This window comes from Falco cherrug, chromosome 5 (genome assembly GCF_023634085.1).
Source record: "Falco cherrug isolate bFalChe1 chromosome 5, bFalChe1.pri, whole genome shotgun sequence".
NCBI lineage: Eukaryota > Metazoa > Chordata > Aves > Falconiformes > Falconidae > Falco > Falco cherrug.
Genome location: NC_073701.1, coordinates 29,942,979 through 29,962,842, shown reverse-complemented (window position 1 = coordinate 29,962,842; position 19,864 = coordinate 29,942,979). Strand labels below are relative to the sequence as shown.

Here is a 19,864-nt window from a genome sequence, read left to right as displayed (position 1 = left end):
CTGATACAGACAGCATTTATCCTCAGCACAGGTTTTAGGAATTTATAACCTTTATTAACACAAGGATTATCCAATTAAAGTGCTATTAGCTACCAGTGATTATGAGACTGTGCTATCTTACTTAACACCAACATTGTTGCAGAACTGTTCGCTCCCGGCCTTAGATAGATGCACCATACAGACAAAAAAAAGCATGCTTTTTGGCATTCTTTTCAACTCAGGTAGTGCAAGTTGTGATACCAATAATTCATCTTTAAATTAACTGTGGAATAAATATTTTATTTATGTAGAGGTATATTCCTATATGAAAATAACTGACTATAAATGCAAAATACTCTTATTACTTGCAGTTTATTCATGCTAATTAATCATGCCAACTGATGCACTGTTAAATTCCGTTGAAACGTGCACTGTTAGAAAGATGTACTACTAGGAGGCATTACCGTAACAAGCAATTATTATAAAAATCTGGATTTATATGCATTAAAACTATCATGCTACTAATTTTAAAAAACATTTTCATTAAGTGAAATAATGAAAATCATGCCATACTAGGCAGACATTGTATGACGTCTAAACAGACATAAGCTTCATATGCAAGAACCATATGAAAGCTTACCTTAGATGACACTATACATTCAAAAATCCTTACTGTGTAACTAAGGGAGAGAGAGAAAGAGAAGTAACAATTTAATCGCAAACACAAAAGTAGAGAGAAAATGTTGAGTAAAATTATGCTTACAATTATGTCAAGATGATGCTTTAATCCTTAGTCATGTAAAATACGTAGGACTAGAAGCACATGAAGAGTAAAAGGTAGGGATCCAGTTCCGCTTCAAAATTATCATTAATAGGTAAAAGCAATATTAATATGTACAAGTAACTATAAATCCTGTAATTAGTCTAAAGAATACATTGGAACCCAATTATGCAACTGACATTTATGAAAAAGGTTTCCAAACGTAGCTTCAAAGAAGCTAACACATATATATATATATATACTATTTTCCACCAGGGAAAAAAAGCACACACATAACACTGAAGCGCATATATATATATATATATGTTGAAACTCTGTAAGGCAAAATAATCAAGTCCAGACTAATTACATACTTGTGCACTAAAGTATGTACTTTGTCATGGATCTGCATTTACATTACTTACAGCATGCTATTTGTAGGAGCCTTTACCTTTATATAAACATTTTGACTCTATAAATAAACACCCATGTATATACATTTATATGTGTGTATGTATATGAAAGCACTCAACTTGGTACCTATTTTAGTCTTTTAAGAAAAATGCTTTAATACTTCAAAAACTACAGGAACAGTTCTGTGCAGGATCATAGCCTGATTTCTTAACATGTTTTAGGTCTGAAATAGTAAATTTGGATGCATAACGTACTGCAGATTGGTTTCTGGGCATCTGTCGTTTTACAACTGCACTGTCAATATTCTGGGTTTGGGCAAGGCTACAAGCAAACACATTTCTATAGAAAAAGCCAAATTCTCTGAACCCCACCAACCCTGAATTTCAAGTAAGTTCTAGAGGAAAAAAAGTAAAACTATATTCTTGGAAGTAAAAGGTTTTCACTGATTTCAATTGGATCAAGATTTCATCTCTTAGGTTAAGCTCAGGCATGGATTATCATTCTGAGCACTAACTAATCAAAGAGTAATCTGCAATGAAGAATGCCTTTTAAGCACAGCAAATGATTTTATGATACTTCTGTTCTTTCAATAATTCTACAAACTAACTGAGAGCTGGTTTTTTGAGATGCAGATTTCTGTCTCCTAGAAAGATCTCAACGGTAGTCACAGTCATTAAATGAATTCTTTATAGGTACAGGTAGTTCTATGCCCAGTGGCACAGCAGAAATAAGTCTAAAACCTTTGTAACTCTGACATTACATACTCCTATTCTTGATTAATTTGGCCTTCTTTGCTCATGTGACATAGTCATTGTATGCCATGAGACACTAGCTAGTTTAATCTAAAACCGCAAATAAATACACACTTTGCATGCAGAAAATGCGTTTGCATGTGGAAAGAGAGGAAGGGAATGAAATGGAATGTCCAGAGGAGTATGCTTATTATAAACCTGGTTATTCCCCGCCAAGAAGAATGGTTCTCCTGGGTTAATTACTCCGTGATATATCACTGCAGAATTAGAATATTTACAGTGGTATTTATTCGCATTTGAAATTCTTCCCAGTTGATCTTAACACCTTTTAAAAAAATATTTCTTATACAGCATCTTTGCTACAATCAACCTGTTAAGAGTGATCACCAACCCTGATTTTGCTCTTAAGATAAACAATTTCCAAAGCTATTTGTTTCATGATAAGAGAAGCATGGTGCTTTATCTGAATCTTCTCATTGACCTCAGATACCTGATAAGGAATCAGTTCCTTACTGCTTGTGATGGGAGATTTACAGCCATATTTAAGGATCAACCTCAAGAATCTTAAGAGATGCATACATTATTTTCCCTAGTAAGGTATGAAACATGTATCATGAGATTCAGTGTATGCATCATCTTTCAAGATAAGTGAGGCAGAGTTAATCTTTTCTCTAAGATCTATTACATGACTTTTTACAGCACACTTATATTTACAAAAAAGCCATTGTATCTGCAGTTGTGTCAAGCTGGTCATGTAACTGCCATCTTTAAGTTCACTCAGCAAAACTTAATACGGAAGAATGAAATACTATCTGTCTGAAATAGCATAAATACACGGAAAACCTTTTTTTGAGGACGGAATAAGGTTTTACTACTTTTATTATTGTGCTTATAATTATCACTAAAAAATTTTCAGGAAACGCACATTAAATTTACTAACAACTATGGGTTTTACTTTTACACCTAAAATAATGTAAGCAGATGGCTAAAAATGTAGAAGACGGTAGCACACTGATATTATTCATAGCCAGAGCATTCACAGCCACTTGGCTGCTCAAAAACTATGCAAAATCAGAAATCCTGTTCTGTGAGCAGGTCTGTGATATTCCTACGGCTGAGTATATATATATGCACAATAATGTTCAGATCTCAAATACCTCAGAAATAGATGGATAAAAGAAATTCTAGCCAACATAAGTAAAATTCACTTAGTATGATATATACTGTTGCATGGCATAGATCTCTTTAGCATGACTTACTATCCAAAGACCTGTAATAATAGCACCATGGCTGGTACATTCACCAGATTGGTAGCATAGTCTTGAGTCTGTTTGTCTTATTCAGGCAACATTCGACTGTATCTCATCATTTTACAAACCCAGACCTTGACTGTTACTTGCTGGAATAAAGCTGAACCAGTTTAAAGCTATACGTATGAAGACAGACAGACAGCCACACACACACACACACTCTGCAGTCCATTTCCAGTGAGTCAGAAATCTGTAAGCCTTCGCTTCGCGTAGTGAGATGAGCAGTCATCTGAAGAGCTCTCCTAAATGAACAAATAGGCTGGAAAACTTAAAAGAATGATAATTCAACATGTAAATCAATAGAAAAGTGTAATAAGATGTAATTATGTTTTTATGCTCTGGCTGTCTAATTCTCATTTGCATTTGGCTGTATCATGTAGCAAACCCTGAGCCTACCCTGGTTTGCCAAGCTTCAGCTGCTGGGTTCACTTAATCCTATTCCCTTTGAATTAATCAGTTGGACTGCCAGTCACTTTAAGAGTGTCAGCACTGAACCCTTACAACAACTGTCCTTGTCTCTAAACCCTACAAATGGCTGTCTAAGCAGTCTTCAAAAAGGAGTCTAAAGTAATGGCTAAACCTGCCAGGATGGAAAGAGGCATCTCAGCAAGGGTGACCACTCACAGCCCAAACTGCGGGAGGGAACCACAATACCAAGCTTGGTGGAGGGGGCCGTAGGACCACACCAGGTGATTGTTAATATGAAATCAGATTCAGAAACCAACCATCAACTAGAGGAGGTGGGATTTAGGTTAATGAAGCAGCCCATCACATAGCTAAGAAGGGAGAAACGGCATGCAGCCCAGGTGGGATCCTAACATGTTGCTTGTGTTTTTCGGGACTTCTTCCAGGTGCGATGCAAAACTGAAGAAGTGCTCTGAGCAAGATGTTTATGGCTTAGCATTCCAATTTTTCGGCTGATCTTTCAAAGTAAATATTACTTTATTTGAGAAGAAAGAAGACTCTTTGAGTCTAGAAATGTCTAAGCTACAAGACTTCTACAGTCAGTGGGTGCGAGAGGTTTTGTTTAAAAGTGGGCAAGAATGAACTAAATCTTGTCTAAAGGGAGTAATTCTTATGGCCCCATTCTCACTGTAGCAAAGGGATGTACAACTGCAACCCCAAGATAAGGTCCCGGAGGAATTGAGACTGTAGGATGTGCTGCAAGCAGCTGACAGGATAATTGACACAACCCTCAGGCATGATGCAAAGCCCATGCATCTATCCAAGGTTTCCTGTGGGATGAAGATTGGGGGCAAGAATACTTGAATTCTGAGGTGCTAGGGTATGTTTGCAGTGCTAAGAACTGAGTCAAAGTCAGACTCACAGAGCTGGAAGCAATCTTGAGATGTCGTTTAGTGTATCTCATAATCCTAACAAATGGTACTTCTGTCATTCTTCTAAACTACCCTTAAAGGCTCTTGGTACCAAAGGCTCTACAACCTGTGCAGGAAATCTGCTCTAGTGCTTCACTGCTCTGACTGTTTACCCTAAATGTTTACTACAATGTTACCAGATATAATTTTTTTGTTTTAATCTTTAATGCTGCTGTTATGGAAAGAATCAGCTGTGAATGGAATAGGTCTGGCAGCCTGTGAGCATAGTGTATCCTGTGCTTTCCACTTCAGAAAACTACTCAGAAAACTGGACCTATGAAAGTTAAATAAACATGTGTCAGCAAAAATCATCAGTGACATCATCTCAGTTGTACCTAGTAAACACTTTAATGAACAGAACTGTAGGTTTTTTCCTAGATACATTAACGCTAATTGACTGGCAAAGGATCTAAGCATTCCCAGCCTATTTTAGATACCAATCCATAGGTATCTATAAATGTAAGAAATTAAATCCCCCACCAATATTGATCAAAGACAAAAATCTCTCCACACTTCTCTCCTAAAAACTCTAACGTTGAGCAGCTTCCACTGTGAGAGAACAATTTCTTTGGAGCTGTTGCATATTAAAAAATAACCTGAATGACAAAAACATTCAGTGAAAAAAAGGTTCCAAGATCAACAGAAGCATCTATATTTCACAACAGCTGGAAAGGGAATTACTGAAGGGTAAGTGTGATCCATGGCAGCATTTTGAGTTTGGACTTCTTGAAATTGAGATATATTAGTTAAATTAATTCTTATCTTAAAAATATTTTGCAATATTCTGCACATTATATGTAAAATATTCTTTGTAAAACAAAGGACAGAAATAAACAGCTTCTTGTATTTAAAATGTGGTATTTGGTTGTACTACAAGCAAAGGGCTGATGGCTAAAAAGTTACAACTGAGTGTAAACATGCATGAGAACTTTAGGGCTTGGGGACTTAGGAATTTTAATGAAATGGCCTTTCAGTATAAAAAAAAAAAAATAGATGAAGTAACCTTCTCAGGTGATGAGGTCTTCCATTACGCTGAGAAATAGAAAGTTTGCTTGTGATTAAGGAAAACAATCATACTCAGGATAAGCACATAACCTTTTAAACACAGTATATTAAAAATAAATCATGAAAATTAAGAAACATATCATGCATATTTTCATTATATTAGTTAATTGTTCAACTTCTCAGACCAAAACTTTGTTGCAATGGCTTCTGGCTAGCAGATTTGAGCTGTGGGACAAGATAAATCAGAAAATACAGAAAATGGAAATTTAAATCAAAATTAAACACAATACAATCCACAAGGATATTAAATATTATGGTTTTCATTATAGACTAGCATGATGGAAGTAATATAGTTAGGCCCATATTCAGCTAGACTAAATTGACTTCCTCAGTTACACACTTTGTATCAGCCTGCTTTAGTCAGCTTTCCTTACTTAAAACCTCATATTAAGTTTTTCAGAAATACTTAGCTTATTCCACAGTTGAAACAAAAGCCTTTGGTGGGAGTTAGTCCAACTGACTCCATCTTTTCCTAGGAAGTAATTTTCTGAAAAATATGGTCCTAAGATTATTTGTTAGTAATCTAGTCGAAATCCTACTGCCAGTCATGATATCCCAGTCAATGTTAAACTACCTGGAATTCATAAAATTTATCTATTAATGAAAATACAGATATATCTTCAGTTGTAGAAGGCTAACCTACTTGGCCCTCTTTTCTGTATTTGCAAAAGCCATAGTTTTGAACACTCTGTTCTTAAAGTAAATACAGCAATTACATCAACTAGCTTGTGTCCTTGAGAACAATACTTCTTTTTGCTACATGATTTTGCTAACAAACTTCCTTAGAAGCAAATATTCTGTCTTTAATAAAGAATTTTAAAGCAGACAAAACCTACCCTGAACTAATCTTTCTTCCTCCTCTCCTTCTCCCTTCGCCATTCTCCTCAGACATCTGTCTCCTATCCAAGGTGATTTTCTTAATGTTTTCCTGAAGAGCTCTACAGCTGAGCCTTACTAGCATTCCTCAGGTAAGTGGCACAGCTCTGAGAGTTACAGTCTACTATTTTGTCACTTGTGAAAAAGTCCTTGCAATCACTGAAGATGTGAATTGACATCTGGCAGGGGGAAAGACTATAGCATAAGCACAGCATGGTGATCCTCAGAAAGAAAACAAAGCAACCAACATAGTTTATTTTGTCCTAACCAAGTTATTTTCTTCTGGAAAAGTTAAAAAAGTTGTTTTAACTCCCTTTTGCATTTACCTTGCATCATTTTGACTCCTGTGTGGATGCTGTTCAGACAAACAGGGTGTTTACAATGTTTTAAACTCCTTACCTTTTACTTCCAGTTTGCAATCAACTTCTGCCTCTCCAAGTTCATTGACTGCTCGGCAGCTGTAAGTACCCCCATCATAGGGGCTGGGTTTGCGGATCTCCAAGGTACAGACACCTTGGTTGCTGAACATTCGGTACTTTGGGTCATTCATTATGACGACTTTATTTTTCAGCCAGGTTATTTTGGGCTGTGGTAAAAACAAGAGAATGCCCACATGTACAAATCTGTGACTGAAATATGTTACTGCTTCCTGTGATTTTCAGTTAAAAGTGAGTAATTAAAAAAATGATGCAAAATAGATAAAGTAGTGATGGAAAGGAAGCTGTAATTCTTAAGTCAAAAATAAACATGCATCCTGCATCTCGTTTTAAGCATGATTTTTTCAGTGCAGCCCCTATCACATAATTAAAGTCATAAATTATAAGGCTGTTGTCAAAATAAGAGGTGCTGTGTCACGACAGCAATCATCTGAGCAATAGCTTTTTACATCTGTTTAAGTCAATAAGAAAAGCATGTTTTTTCACAGTAATTCGCACAGTAAGAAACTGTGAAGATGAAGAGTGAACAGCAAACGTTCTTAACCACTAGAGTTCTTATTTTACTAGGTCAGTTCAGTTTCTCACAACAGAAAATACACAACTCAAAAGAAACTGGAAGACGCATTGCACAGTGGGTCTGAGAACAAATATGGTCCCAGAATATTCCTGCAATGTGTTATTTCAAGCATAATTAGTTTTTTATAGCATAATTACGGCTTAATTTTATTAGCAACATTTACTGTTGTATTAACTGGGCAGCTGTTGTCAGTGCCAGCCCCAGAATAGCTCAGCCTTTTCCTGAGGTTCTGCCTGTAACATTACAATGCCTATAACACAGAGAAGGAGGTCCTTTTTGTGTTCTTTAGAGCCCATGCCACCACTCTTTTTGCCTTCAGCCAGGCTTGTGAGTGAGACAAATGGTAAGAATGGTATTACAATTTCAGGTTAAGCTGTCTCATATTGTAACTGATACTGTTAGGAGCTATGCTGTACCTTGGGGTTGCCCCGAACGCTGCAGTTCAAAGTAGCATTGTAACCAGCTACAGCAAATGTGTTGACTAGAGGCTGAGTAAACAATGGCCGTTCACTGAAGTCAAAATCATCGTAAACTGGGTATTTGTAGACTTTACCTATGAAATGAAAATAAAACATTTATAAAAAGCATGCTGGCGTGTAGCTAAATACCCAAGCATCATAAATAGCTACAAAGAGTCAGTTCTGATCTGCACTGCTTTAGGTACCAACATGACTCTAGCAGTCGCACTTGTAGGGGAGGCTGGAAGTGCACTTGCAAAGGGACTATAGCCCTTGGTCATACTATAGCACAGATGTCTGAGAGTTCCTCTGTGTTTCCCGAGTAGGTGGCTTACAAAATAATACATGCTTATTCTGTGTCTTTGCCTGCATGCCCTGCATTTACAGAACAGGACAGATCCCAGCTGATGTACTGCAGGATGCCTGCCTTGACAAGCCTTGTTCACTCTTGCCAATTACTTTTCACAGTTTGTTCTGATTACGAACTGGCTCTACATATGAAAACCCATTTTTCTTTCTGCTTCATACAGTGCACCAACAATACAGATACCTGCATGGATGTAGCTTCTGTACAAGGAAAACATGGTAGTAAAATCTAGTTTCTTACTGCCGCTTTATCCCTGCTCTGCAGGGGAGATTACCATCAATAAACCATCTTCACCCACAAACTAAGCTGGCATGTAAAACAGCTGGACAGACCGACATCTGTTCCTGCGCACAAGTAACATGAAACAACTTTGCTTCACTGAAACCTGATCCAAACTCTTATACTGACTTGAGTGCAGCTTAGTACTTGCCCTCATGACAAGAGCAAGCAATAGTGAGAAAAGCAATTCCTGTAGCCCTTCCTTTGTTCATGATCCTATTTCTAAAAGGGGTAGTTTTCTTTTTAATAATGGAAGTGAGGTCCAGTACCCTGGGCCTTCAGTCCTTCAGCCTGGCTGTGTGGGTTGTACAGGTTGTCTGTCCTCTGCATCACGGCAGTCACATATTCCTTCCTTTCAAACAAAGTGAGGTGGTTTGGTTTGATTTTCTTCCTTTAAACCACCTGTTTGTAGAATTTCCTTTCCACACGGGACAGGGTTTGGGTTTTTTTTTGTTTGTTTGTTTGTCTCTAAAGTTTACAGTACCATTTCAAACTGTCAGTTTCTGAAATGTCAGGATTTCTGACTGCAGAATCAGAATTTGTACAGCTCCACCTGCAAGAGATGTGAAGCAGGGGTTACGCTTATCTATTGGATCCTGTCTGAAATGGACAGGAGCACTTGCACTGATGCCAAAACTCCTCTGGCAGACAGTGATCCACCACTTCGAACAGGGCAGCTGCTATACTCCTCTTCCAGCTCTTGTTGTCTTAGATCTGCCAGTGGTGACTTGCGTCTGAGATCCAAGATGGGAGAAAATGTCAGAACATGGGAAAAATGTCCCACTTGGTTAAAAAAAACCAACTATGACCTATGTGGGCAAACCAAGAAGTCCTAATATGAAATGCCCTAACTGTTACTTGTACCTGGTCTCAGGGCCAGGAATGCATCTGAGTGGTTTAGAGATACAGCCTTTACCTCTGATCACCTTCCAGCCTCCGAACACAACCCCTTCCCTTTTGAAAAGGAACAGATAATTAGCTAACCATCCTTTGCAATCAAAGCACTCTCTTTGGTCATCGTTGCATCCTCGCTGAGGCCGCACATGTTTTCAGCGAAGATCCGGAAGTAGTACTCGTTTCCTATGATGAGCTCGTTAATGGTGGCACTGGTGCGGTGGTAGTGCTCCATTACTGTGAACCATTCCTGAAAGATACAGACACAGAGACTGAGCTTCCCCACAGCACCCAGCACCTCTCAGCCATGAGTTGCTTAGAAGAATCATCAAGCTTGTGGGAGTAAGATTTTTCTTTTAAGGGAATGTTAATGAATGCTAAAATAGTGAAGCTAACGGTAATGAATGAGATGAGTGATAATGAGAATACCACAGAGCTCACTGCTGAGCAGTGAAGGCTGAATGGAAAGTGACCTCTCCCGAATTGTTACAGTCTGTTTGTTGAGAAGGTTTGTTTTAGGAAATCCAGTATTACAAAGGCTGTATTGTGTGAAGCAAGGCAGGCTCCATTCCTTGTCCACGCTGCTGACTGAGAAGGTACTGCAGCAGATCAGAAAACTGGAGGCACTGAGGGAAAAGTATTAGCATGTACTCACAAGACGCCAGTGTGCTAATCTACCCCCTGTTCCACAGGCTGAGTGTTCATGAGCAATGTAATTTTATGCAGGTAGTCCTCTTGTATCTAAAGGCTCAGACGGGGAGGTGGGTTTTAGCATTTTAGTCTTGCAGCAGTAACAGGACATGTGAATTCTATCCTAGTACACAAAACCTGAATAACAAACTGAGATGAAAGAGATTAATGCTACAATGCAATTAATATAAAGTGCAGTGTGACCACAGCAATGTTTTTGCTTTTCTTTACTGTGCCTGCCCTACATAGTTTTCTTGCTTTTCTAAAGGTGAGCTTGTGCTGAGTTCCCTGTGCCACAGTCTGCATTGATATTTGGTCACCTTTAGGAGCCAAAGTGCCTTTTGGGAAAACAGTTTTCTATAGAGGGCCAGCTATGCCAGAACTGCAAAATTCACCACCACAGGGAATGCGGGGACACTACGACCTGAATGATCCATGATACACTGGACCCTAGACACGACACTGCTGTTGTTGCTTTCTCCTTGACACAGTGATATAGAGACAGGGGACATCATTGCTTTGGTTGCTATACAGAGAGCATCTATTCTTATAGTCTGAGGAGAAAATAAAAATGAAGGATGGGGTGGGAAATAGTGGCACAGGAAGAATGAATTGATCAGACCATGAAGCAGATGAACATATTAAAGTGGGAGAAGGGAACAGGAAAAATATTTGTTTAGGTAAGGCAACTCCCAAAATATTGTCTGAGATTTTCAGTATGTAAATCTGCAATTAAGTGTTAAATCTAAGAATCCAACTACTGTCTTTTAAGGAATTGTAAAATTCATGTTAGTTTAATGAAAATAATAAACATCTCTGTATTGCATTTTTAATCTGTTAATCTCAAAGCAGTTTGCAAAATACATAGGTACCATTTTGACATGGGTATTAAGGAGTGGCAATGACTTCCACAATGTGACACTACAGCTCTGAATACAGCAGTACTACATTTTGATTCTAGTAACAACCTACTGCCTTCAGAATTAATGTTTTGGGGTTTTATTTTCTGTGCTGAGACAAAGGAAAAAAAATCAAATTACTTTCCTCAGATCCACCTCTCCTTTCCTTCTTAGTCCTCCTCTTTGGTGTCACCTGAAAACATTCCCATTTCTGGGCTTTAGATACAGTGAACAGGAGATTTTTAGATTTTTCAGAGAGGTATTGCAGATTTTCTGAACACTGACTAATCAATGCTTTGTCCGCCTACATCAATTTAAGCTTGTAAGGAATTTTATTTTTAAAAGGGAGAATTCATGAATACATCAGTCATTTGAACCTCTCTTTACTACTTACCATACTCTTCTTATCTGCTTTTTGAATAGTGTACCCAGTAATGGCAGCATTGCCATCATCTTTTGGTGGCTTCCATGATAAATTTACATTCTCTCCCCAGACGTCCTCAATAGTTACAACCTCTGGTGGGCCTGGGCGATCTGTAATGAAAATATGGCAGCTGACATTTTCTGCTGTTTGCTTTCTCTCTCTCTGTCTTTCCTACACACACTTTCCACTTCATTTGATTTCTCTCTCTTTCTTTCAACTTGCACATGCCAAAACTAATGTCAAAAGAAAGCTGAGGTTGGAAAATAAAACTTGCCAAAGTTAAGACAGAATTTTCAGAATTCTGAAAAACTTAAATTGACCACTTTGTGAGTATGGTTTCTGATATGCATATGCTCTTGAATTGCATAAGGGCATGATAGTTTGGAAAAGGTAATACCAGTTGGAGATGTGATCCTAAAAGACAAGGTCAGACAATCATAAAGGCTGTGACCAGTTTTGCCTATTATGTAAAGAAACAGATGGGTAAAAAAGAAAAGTAACTGTGCTTTCTTGTCTGCCTTTCCTACTTTCATGTATTTTCAGTGTTTAGGATTTCTTCTCCATTAAACTTGTGACAAAGTTACTATGAATTTACTGCCATTTCGGACTATGGATACCACTCAACAGGAAAAAGCTTGCATCCTGGATAGACAAGAACATGAAAAACATAACAGTAAAAAAAAAAAAGACTGACATGTTCCAGCAAGGACCTGCTGTTGTGTAGGGAGGTTTACTTAGAGACCACAAATCTACATCCAAGTAATTGGATGTGGAGAGTTATCACTGGCAAGAAGGATTCTCTTTGGGATTCCTCTCCTTTCCTATAGCTGTGGAATGACTGGAGTCTGCTTCTGTGGCATGCATTTATTTCTGTTTCTCAAAACATACCAACAATCTGAATATCTATTGTAGCTTTGTCCTCCAAGTTCTCTACTTCCACTTTCATGTCATATTCGCCTGAGTGGCTCCTTTCTGCTTTTCGGATGAAAATGATAGTGTCATTCTCAGTGTTGCGGATGTTGATATCGTTCTTGTCGATTGGAGAACCATTTTTCTGCCATGACACTTTTGCTCTTGGTCTTCCCTGTGAGAAGCCAGGAAACAGTTTGATTTTGGGAGGGAAAAGGAAGGGAGTGAAAACAGATTTGTTTCCCCTTTTTCCCAAACAGGAAATAAGAAACTGTTCTGAAAGAAACTGAGAATTCTTTTTGCATTTGAGATGTAATCATATTAATTTATCTAAAATGCAACATTCTTTCTTTCTTTCTCCCCCCCCCCCCCCCCCAGGAGATTGAAAATATTTGCAAATTTTGGCTGAATTAGGCAATTAACTTTCAGGCTAAATTTGGTAGTTAATTTCTACTTTTCTAAAAGAAAGAGAAAACCCCAGAAAACGCAGAACAAAATATTTTGCACTCTGGAAGTGGCTACATTCCCTACACTGCTAGTGAAAGAGGAAAGTAATAAACTAAACCTCCAGGGATCTCTTTTCTTTCATTGCAAAAGCTGTTAGAATAGTTGTTAGGTAGGCTGGATTGATATCTTTTCTGTGCCTTTTTTGTGGGCCTAGTAGTGCCCAATTTCAGTACTGAAGTCAATTTCACCTGCTTTACCATGGGATTTGCCTTCCTGAGGCAAACAATTGCAGATGCTGTCTGAAAAGAGTAATCTCACACCTTTTTGAATGCCTTATCTTAGAGAATAACCACATAATCCTCCTTTAATTTCTCAAGAGCAGTGTATCTTGCAGTGTATTGCTGATCAAGGTTTTAATAGGCTTTTATTGGCCTTGTGGAAGGCAGATTATGCCTACCCAGTATCTTTATGTGTGCAGACATGAAATAGAAATTAATTCTGCCATAATCCTTGTATTCAGAGGAATAAGGACCCTGCAGGTAGAGAGGTGTGGGAATGAAGGTTAATATGATGCTGTGGGAAACTGTGCTATAGCTTTAGAAATAATCACGTTATAGCTGCAATCTCAAGGATTCTATAGGAGACAGTGAAACTGCCCACTCTTCCCCTCCCTTTTCCTCTCTCATGACAAAAAATTCATTAAATGCTACAGTCCTCACCCTTGATACCATATCAAACTACTGCCAGTGTAATCATTTTGCATTCTGTTAGCGATCATCTCACACGTAATGTCTACTGTGAGCAGTATCCTTGGTATAAGAGATGACAAATCAGCCTAAGCTAGTTTACCCAATTCATTAATTAGCTTGACATAATTTCTTTGAGATGTCAAAGCAAAAGCTTTCAAGCATGTACTTCAGGGTGCTTCCATATCTGCTTTAGTTAACTCTCTGGCCTACCAAAGTTGCACAGAAATAAGTTAAAAAGCAGCGGTATAAGAAAAATAGAGTATTTTCTTGTAAATGTTTTTAATTCTTACCTGGAAAGGAATAACAAGATTCACAGTTTCTCCAACTCTTCGAGTATAGGTTTGTTTCAAGTGTCTTGGTAGACGAATCTTTGGAGGTTCTGAAAAAAACCAAAATTTTGTGTTTGACATGTATCTTCTTTTCTAACTGAGGCAGCAGTGGCGGGCATTGGTATAAATAGGAAACTGTGTAGTCTACAGTTCCAGAAGTGACTAATGAGTGAGGTATCTTAAATTTCTTGGTCCCACAATATTACATTCAGTACATCATCACTTTTTGTAATACCAAATGCTATGGCGGTAGGAATAGGTGGAATAAAGCACAACTTTAAAAAAGCAACATCAGGCTCAGGTTTGGCAGAAAAACAAGCTCTGAAAGACTCAGAAACAAAACAAATTAAAAGAATGAAGATTTTCTTAAACACAGTTTCATGATTTCTAGCCACTGCGCAATGGCTATGTAAGGCCATATCATCTTTTGCCAACAAGTATTAGCCTTAATAAAACAGAATTAGGTATGGAAGCAGAGTGTATATGTGGGTGAGCATAGGCAGGAGGATCTTACCTATCACTTCCTTGACTAAAATAGGCTGTGGGTGGTACCTGGGCTCACTTTCACCAGCAGCATTCACAGCTTTAACTCTCACAAGGATTTTTGAGCCAGTCGGCAGGTCATTGATAGTAAACTTCGTTTTGTCTGTCAGCTCCGGGTTAGCCACAATCCATTCATCAGCTAGTTTAGGGAAAAGAGGAGGGGAGGACGAGGGGAGGACGAATCAAAAGAATAGGGAATTATAAATACATTCACTGCATGGATGAGGAAAATTACAGAACAGTAATAGATTCATTTTATTTTAATGAATACCTCTGTTTTTCTAGTTATGTTATAACTTGATATTGATTTACTTCCATACATAGGAAGAATGTTTCAAACTTTAAAGGGTTTCTGTTTATTATACATTTATATTTAAAGAAATAGATGGTTTTAAAGTGTGTCTATCATTTAATTGTACCAGAGAGAAAACTGATTAGTTTTTAAATTTAGCTGATAGAAAACAAGGGGTACATAGACTATATTTCCAGAACACTCATCATTGCTTTAACAGCTTCCTTGGAGCAAAGTGGGTTTTACAATTAATTTCAACCAGTACTGAGTAACCTTGAAAGTACCACTGAGAGCACAGGGATGAGAGAAACACAGAATATTCACAAATTGCAATTAAATGCCGTATCTTATTGTGCCTTTAAAAAAGGAAGGCTGTGCCAGAATTATTCACATAATTACAGCATTCTCAGGTTTTTTATCCTACCCCTAGGCAGTTGCATGTAATCCATAGAGTGATCATAACAGTACAATCTTTCAGAAGAGCTTCAATTACAAATGATACTTTCTTTTCCACCCTGCCCTCCAAACACAGAATGCTTTAACACTGCTGGCACCTTGACATTTGGAGTCAGATTTATGCAGTGGCAAGTCAGTATCAATACTTTCTACATCATATAAAGACAGCAAGATAGCATTATAAAATTGGCACAGAAGACAAGAGAACTATTATAAACTAGAAAGCCTCGCAGACTTAGAGTGCAATACTGTGGTTACATTTTCAGAACAGTGTGTCTTACTTTTAAGAAATAAGTTCTCTTTAAGCTGCTTCTCGCAGCTTCTAGCAGAAGATGATTGCAATCAGTGACTGTTCCCTGAGCACCTCCCCCTCCCTTATCCATGTACTACAGCAAGTTCTGTAGACTGTTGCCCCTAAAATTCACTCTCAGAAATTTATCTTTATTTTTACAGAGAGAGTTTTTCTTTCATTAAAGATTTATATCCTTTGTTGAATACTGTACCTTCCAGGTTAAAAGGTGGCTCCAGCAATTCCTCAGACAGATCTGTCGATATACCTTGTGAGAATCCATCTTTAAAATTAATCAGAGACACCCACTTTCACACAGATGGAGCATTTTGTCAGTGGTTAGCAATTCCTGTTAGTAAGTATGCAAAGATAGATGCTGGGCTTTAAAGATTTAGAGGACCCGTATTTAGGGAGACTGCAGGGAGGAAAGAGATGGAAGAGGGCATCTAGATCAAAGAACAGTTATGCATAATGCTCACAGGAAAGCTAAGGACAAAGGAAGAGGAGGAGAGAAGGTTGGTTTTTTTCCTTGAGCTTGATCACAGCCCTGGAAAGATGAAAAGAAAGAGACAAAAGGAACATCTGGAAGAGAGAAACAAAACAAAATGATGATGGGAGAAAGTGTAGGAGGAGAAGAAAACACATCATAGAAGAGAAGAAATTCAGAGAATTCTGAGAGACAGAAGAGAAGTCTTGGAAAAAAGCTTGGGGAAACAGAGGAAGAGAACACATTTAGCTAAAGGCAACATAGAAAGAAAAGTAAAGAAGGCCAAAACCATGGATGATGACAGGTATGATGTAATCACTAAAGCTTTATTTCCTGGAAAAGGCTATCACTGCCCTGGATTTCCTGGAATCCTGGACATGGCTATTTTCAGGATAATAAAAATACCATTCTAGTATCTGGCAAAGATCTCAGCCAACAGAGACTCTCTGAAATGCTTATTTACTAGCTATGAAAACTGATCGTCTGTAGGTACAATGGCCCTTGGAAGATAGATAAACGTAGTGTCCTAGGGAAAACTAGGGCCAAGCTCATCAGACTACCCTGGAAAGAGCCAGTTGGCAGCATACTTTAGTAGGAATTGACTTCTCCAGTGCCAACAAGATTTGGTCTGCTCCACATCTCCGCAGCAAGAATTTCAAGTTGAAAGTTGTAAACTAGCCCTGGGGAGTTCTATATTCAGGTTATTCACACCCATGCAATGCCAGCTCCAGATGCTCACGATGAGACTCCAGTTCAGTAATATATACAGAGAGCTGTCGAAGGTGCTACCATAATTAAGCAAGTCCAAGAGTCCATCATGTTGATCACATTATGACGTTCAGACTAAAGGGAAATACCAGTTTTTGTGACGTCAAACCAATGCTCATGGTATTTGATTCTTCTAAACTATAATTATATATATATATATTGTCCTCCTGTTTTCAGCTTGTGACTTCTCATATGATTTCTATGTTAAGGAAGACTCAAAAAAGCCCTCTTCAAAACTACTTCAGTGACAATGATGAAAGAATGGAGAAGGTAAAGACAAATGAGTTTACAAACAGTTAACTAGAAGAAAAGAACAGCAGAATGAATATAGACAGTCATTAAAAGTATCTTGAAATGGAAGAGTTATTAAACATTATAGAAGAAATTAGTTTGAGGCAGAACAGGCACTGAAAGGACTGAGAAAAGGAGGCACTGTGATATTGCAAGAAAGAAAAAAAGGACCAAACACAAAGAGGATGTATATTTGAATAACAAGTCTTTTTGAGTTGGGATTTTCTACTAAGATGGCTTCTTCCTAACCATTTTCATAACATATATACATAAATAATGTCAATTGTGTATATATAGATGTATATGCATATATAGGAGGCATATATAGATATACATAAACACTCAGAAAGCTATGTAAAATACATTGTACCCATTGTATTTTAACTGAGATGGGTAACAATAAAATGACAGACTTGACTGCCATTTTGTTGTGTCTTCATATGTTTTAAACCTATCTGAAAAGAAAAAATTAAAGAATTTGTTCCATTCAACCCGTATACAATGATCCTCTGTCTAATAGCTCTTAAAAGAGATTTGGGAGATTCCTCTAAAAACCATACTTTTCATTAGCATATATGTATTTCTCATCCTCTCTTACCACCTAATTTGGATATATGATACTGTAATGTCAAGGGTTTTATGACAGTAGCATATTACAAGCACTTGTAATTTTTCCCCCGCCATCCTACCAATGCTAACCAGAACATAATATACAGCATACACTGAAGTCCTTACATTGACAGTCCCCTTTATATTCCCATACATCTTGCCTGTGCAATGGAAACATTATAGGAATGCTACATCTTGATGTAACACTGCATGCTTACTTGTCCTGAGCGGTTTCTGCAGCTCCTTCCCAATATACAAGGAAAACCCTTCCTACCATTCCAGCTGTGTCTGCCTTCAGGGAATCTTCTCCAGACCTCTGAGCTTCTTGAAGTCTGTTCCTGCTCCTTACAGATATTCCGCTCAATACTAGAAGATGCTGAGTGCTCCTGAGAAAAGCCTGCGGTTCTTCTTCACTCCCTCTCCCACTCGCCTGAGTGAGAGCTGAGGGCACTCTGCTCCTGTGGTATCTGACCACTTTTGTGAACTACTCTTTTCCTGGATTGTCTGAATCTGAAACATGTGACAATGTGAATGGCAAGTTCTGTCCTCTACCTCTCGTCTCCAGGCTGTGGAAAAGCTTTCATTGAAATAAATGCCTTTACGAAAAAAGGTGTCCAACTCATCACTTGATTTACAGTGCAATTAAGAGCAGCAGCTAGCAGAGCTGAGTATAACGGTATCCCATTCATCCGAATGTACAACACTGCTGGAGTCCCACGGGCTGGCATTTGCCCACAGAAGCTGGGTATTGCACAATTGCACATACGGCTCCAGGCTATTTGATACTTACCCTGGTGCTGGTGGATTTTACTTTTTGAAAATAGATTTCATTTGATGCCAGCTCAGAATATCACCTGCTGGAAAATACTCTTTCTGCTGCTTGATCACCAAAGACTCTTAGTTGTAAAATATAAATTATATTTCCCTATTCCTTGTTATTTTACTCTCGTAAGTTTATTCAGTCTCTTACATCTTTCTTTCTCCTTCAGTTCTGCACAGATTTACGTCTTAGATGGACATAGTTAAAGATCCTGTATCTAACTACAATGAAACATTGGAGAAATTCAAAATCCAGACACGAACATTGCATGCCTAGATAAATACTACAGCCAGCTATTGAAAAGGCTGTCTGTCCTCAGTATTGGGAACTGGCATTTGAAGTAGCCAGTTAGTAATATGTCAAGATCGGGATTACCACACTGAGGACCTCTCATCCCTAAAACCCAGCCAACATGCACATACTTTTGACCACGCTTACAGCCATTCATTATTTCCTACTGATCCATCCATCCATCTACTCTTTACTGCATTGACTCTTCATTTAGCTTAAAAAAAAGAGGATAGCTATTAACACGGAACTTGGTACACTACAACAGATTATAAGGCTTTTGATTTGGATTTCAGATCAAATACTAGATGGGTTGAAATACAATCAATTGGTGGGATCTGGAATACAAACCAAAGGAAGCCTGAACAAAACCCTGCTGCTTGAGGTTTTCTGACTGATTAGTCTCTGCCTTAAAGTGAGAGCACCTAATACCTGTAGAGAAAAAAATGGAGAAAGTCTCACCTACTTTCACTGTGAGTAACATACCACAGTCGTTGTCACTTACTTCCTTCGAAGCAGTACTCTACAACATAGCCATCTAACCCTGCTGCTCCAATGTGGTCTGGTGGCCTCCATTTCATTGTAACTGAGGTGTCAGTCACTCCATCCACTGCCAGGAGAGTTGGTGGACTAGTAACAGCTGAAGCAAGCAGGCAGCGGGGAGAAGGCAGAAAACAGTGTTACAATTAAGGGTTTATATTTATGGTGTGCATTCCTCTCATTTAGCATCATAGGTGACAGGCTAAATCCTGCCTACCAGGCATTTCTAGTCACCCCTGGCCCATCTTTCCCAATTCGGACCAAACTAGAAGAAGCAGGTACCTCATCCTTTGTCTGCTCACAGCCTACCCCAGAGTTAAATTCCTCCTGCTGAGGAGTGAGGAGGACAAACAGTAGTGGAAGGTTGTGAGCTGTGTGTTCTCCAACAGTAGGTATTTTCTGTCAAGAGGAGAGCATGTTGTAGCAATAATAGGCACCTTCTTCCCTCTCCTCTGCATTGTGTGGGGCCACTGAGCAAGGTGGGAACCTT

The 19,864-nt window shown here is 38.4% G+C and overlaps 1 protein-coding gene across 1 annotated transcript in view; it reads right to left on the bottom strand.

Annotated features, from left to right (window-relative positions):
• Positions 1-19,864, bottom strand: part of MYBPC1 (myosin binding protein C1) — a 91,698-nt gene that overhangs the window by 5,290 nt on the left and 66,544 nt on the right. Inside the window, exons 23-33 of the mRNA XM_055711171.1 lie at positions 19,340-19,474; positions 15,786-15,854; positions 14,506-14,673; positions 13,953-14,041; positions 12,446-12,641; positions 11,528-11,667; positions 9,635-9,794; positions 7,963-8,099; positions 6,932-7,118; positions 2,104-2,162; positions 620-659 (exon numbers count right to left, since the gene is read on the bottom strand). Coding sequence (XP_055567146.1) covers positions 639-659; positions 2,104-2,162; positions 6,932-7,118; positions 7,963-8,099; positions 9,635-9,794; positions 11,528-11,667; positions 12,446-12,641; positions 13,953-14,041; positions 14,506-14,673; positions 15,786-15,854; positions 19,340-19,474 — 1,361 coding nt within the window. The 3' untranslated portion in view covers positions 620-638. The remainder of the gene's footprint in view (positions 1-619; positions 660-2,103; positions 2,163-6,931; positions 7,119-7,962; positions 8,100-9,634; positions 9,795-11,527; positions 11,668-12,445; positions 12,642-13,952; positions 14,042-14,505; positions 14,674-15,785; positions 15,855-19,339; positions 19,475-19,864) is intronic.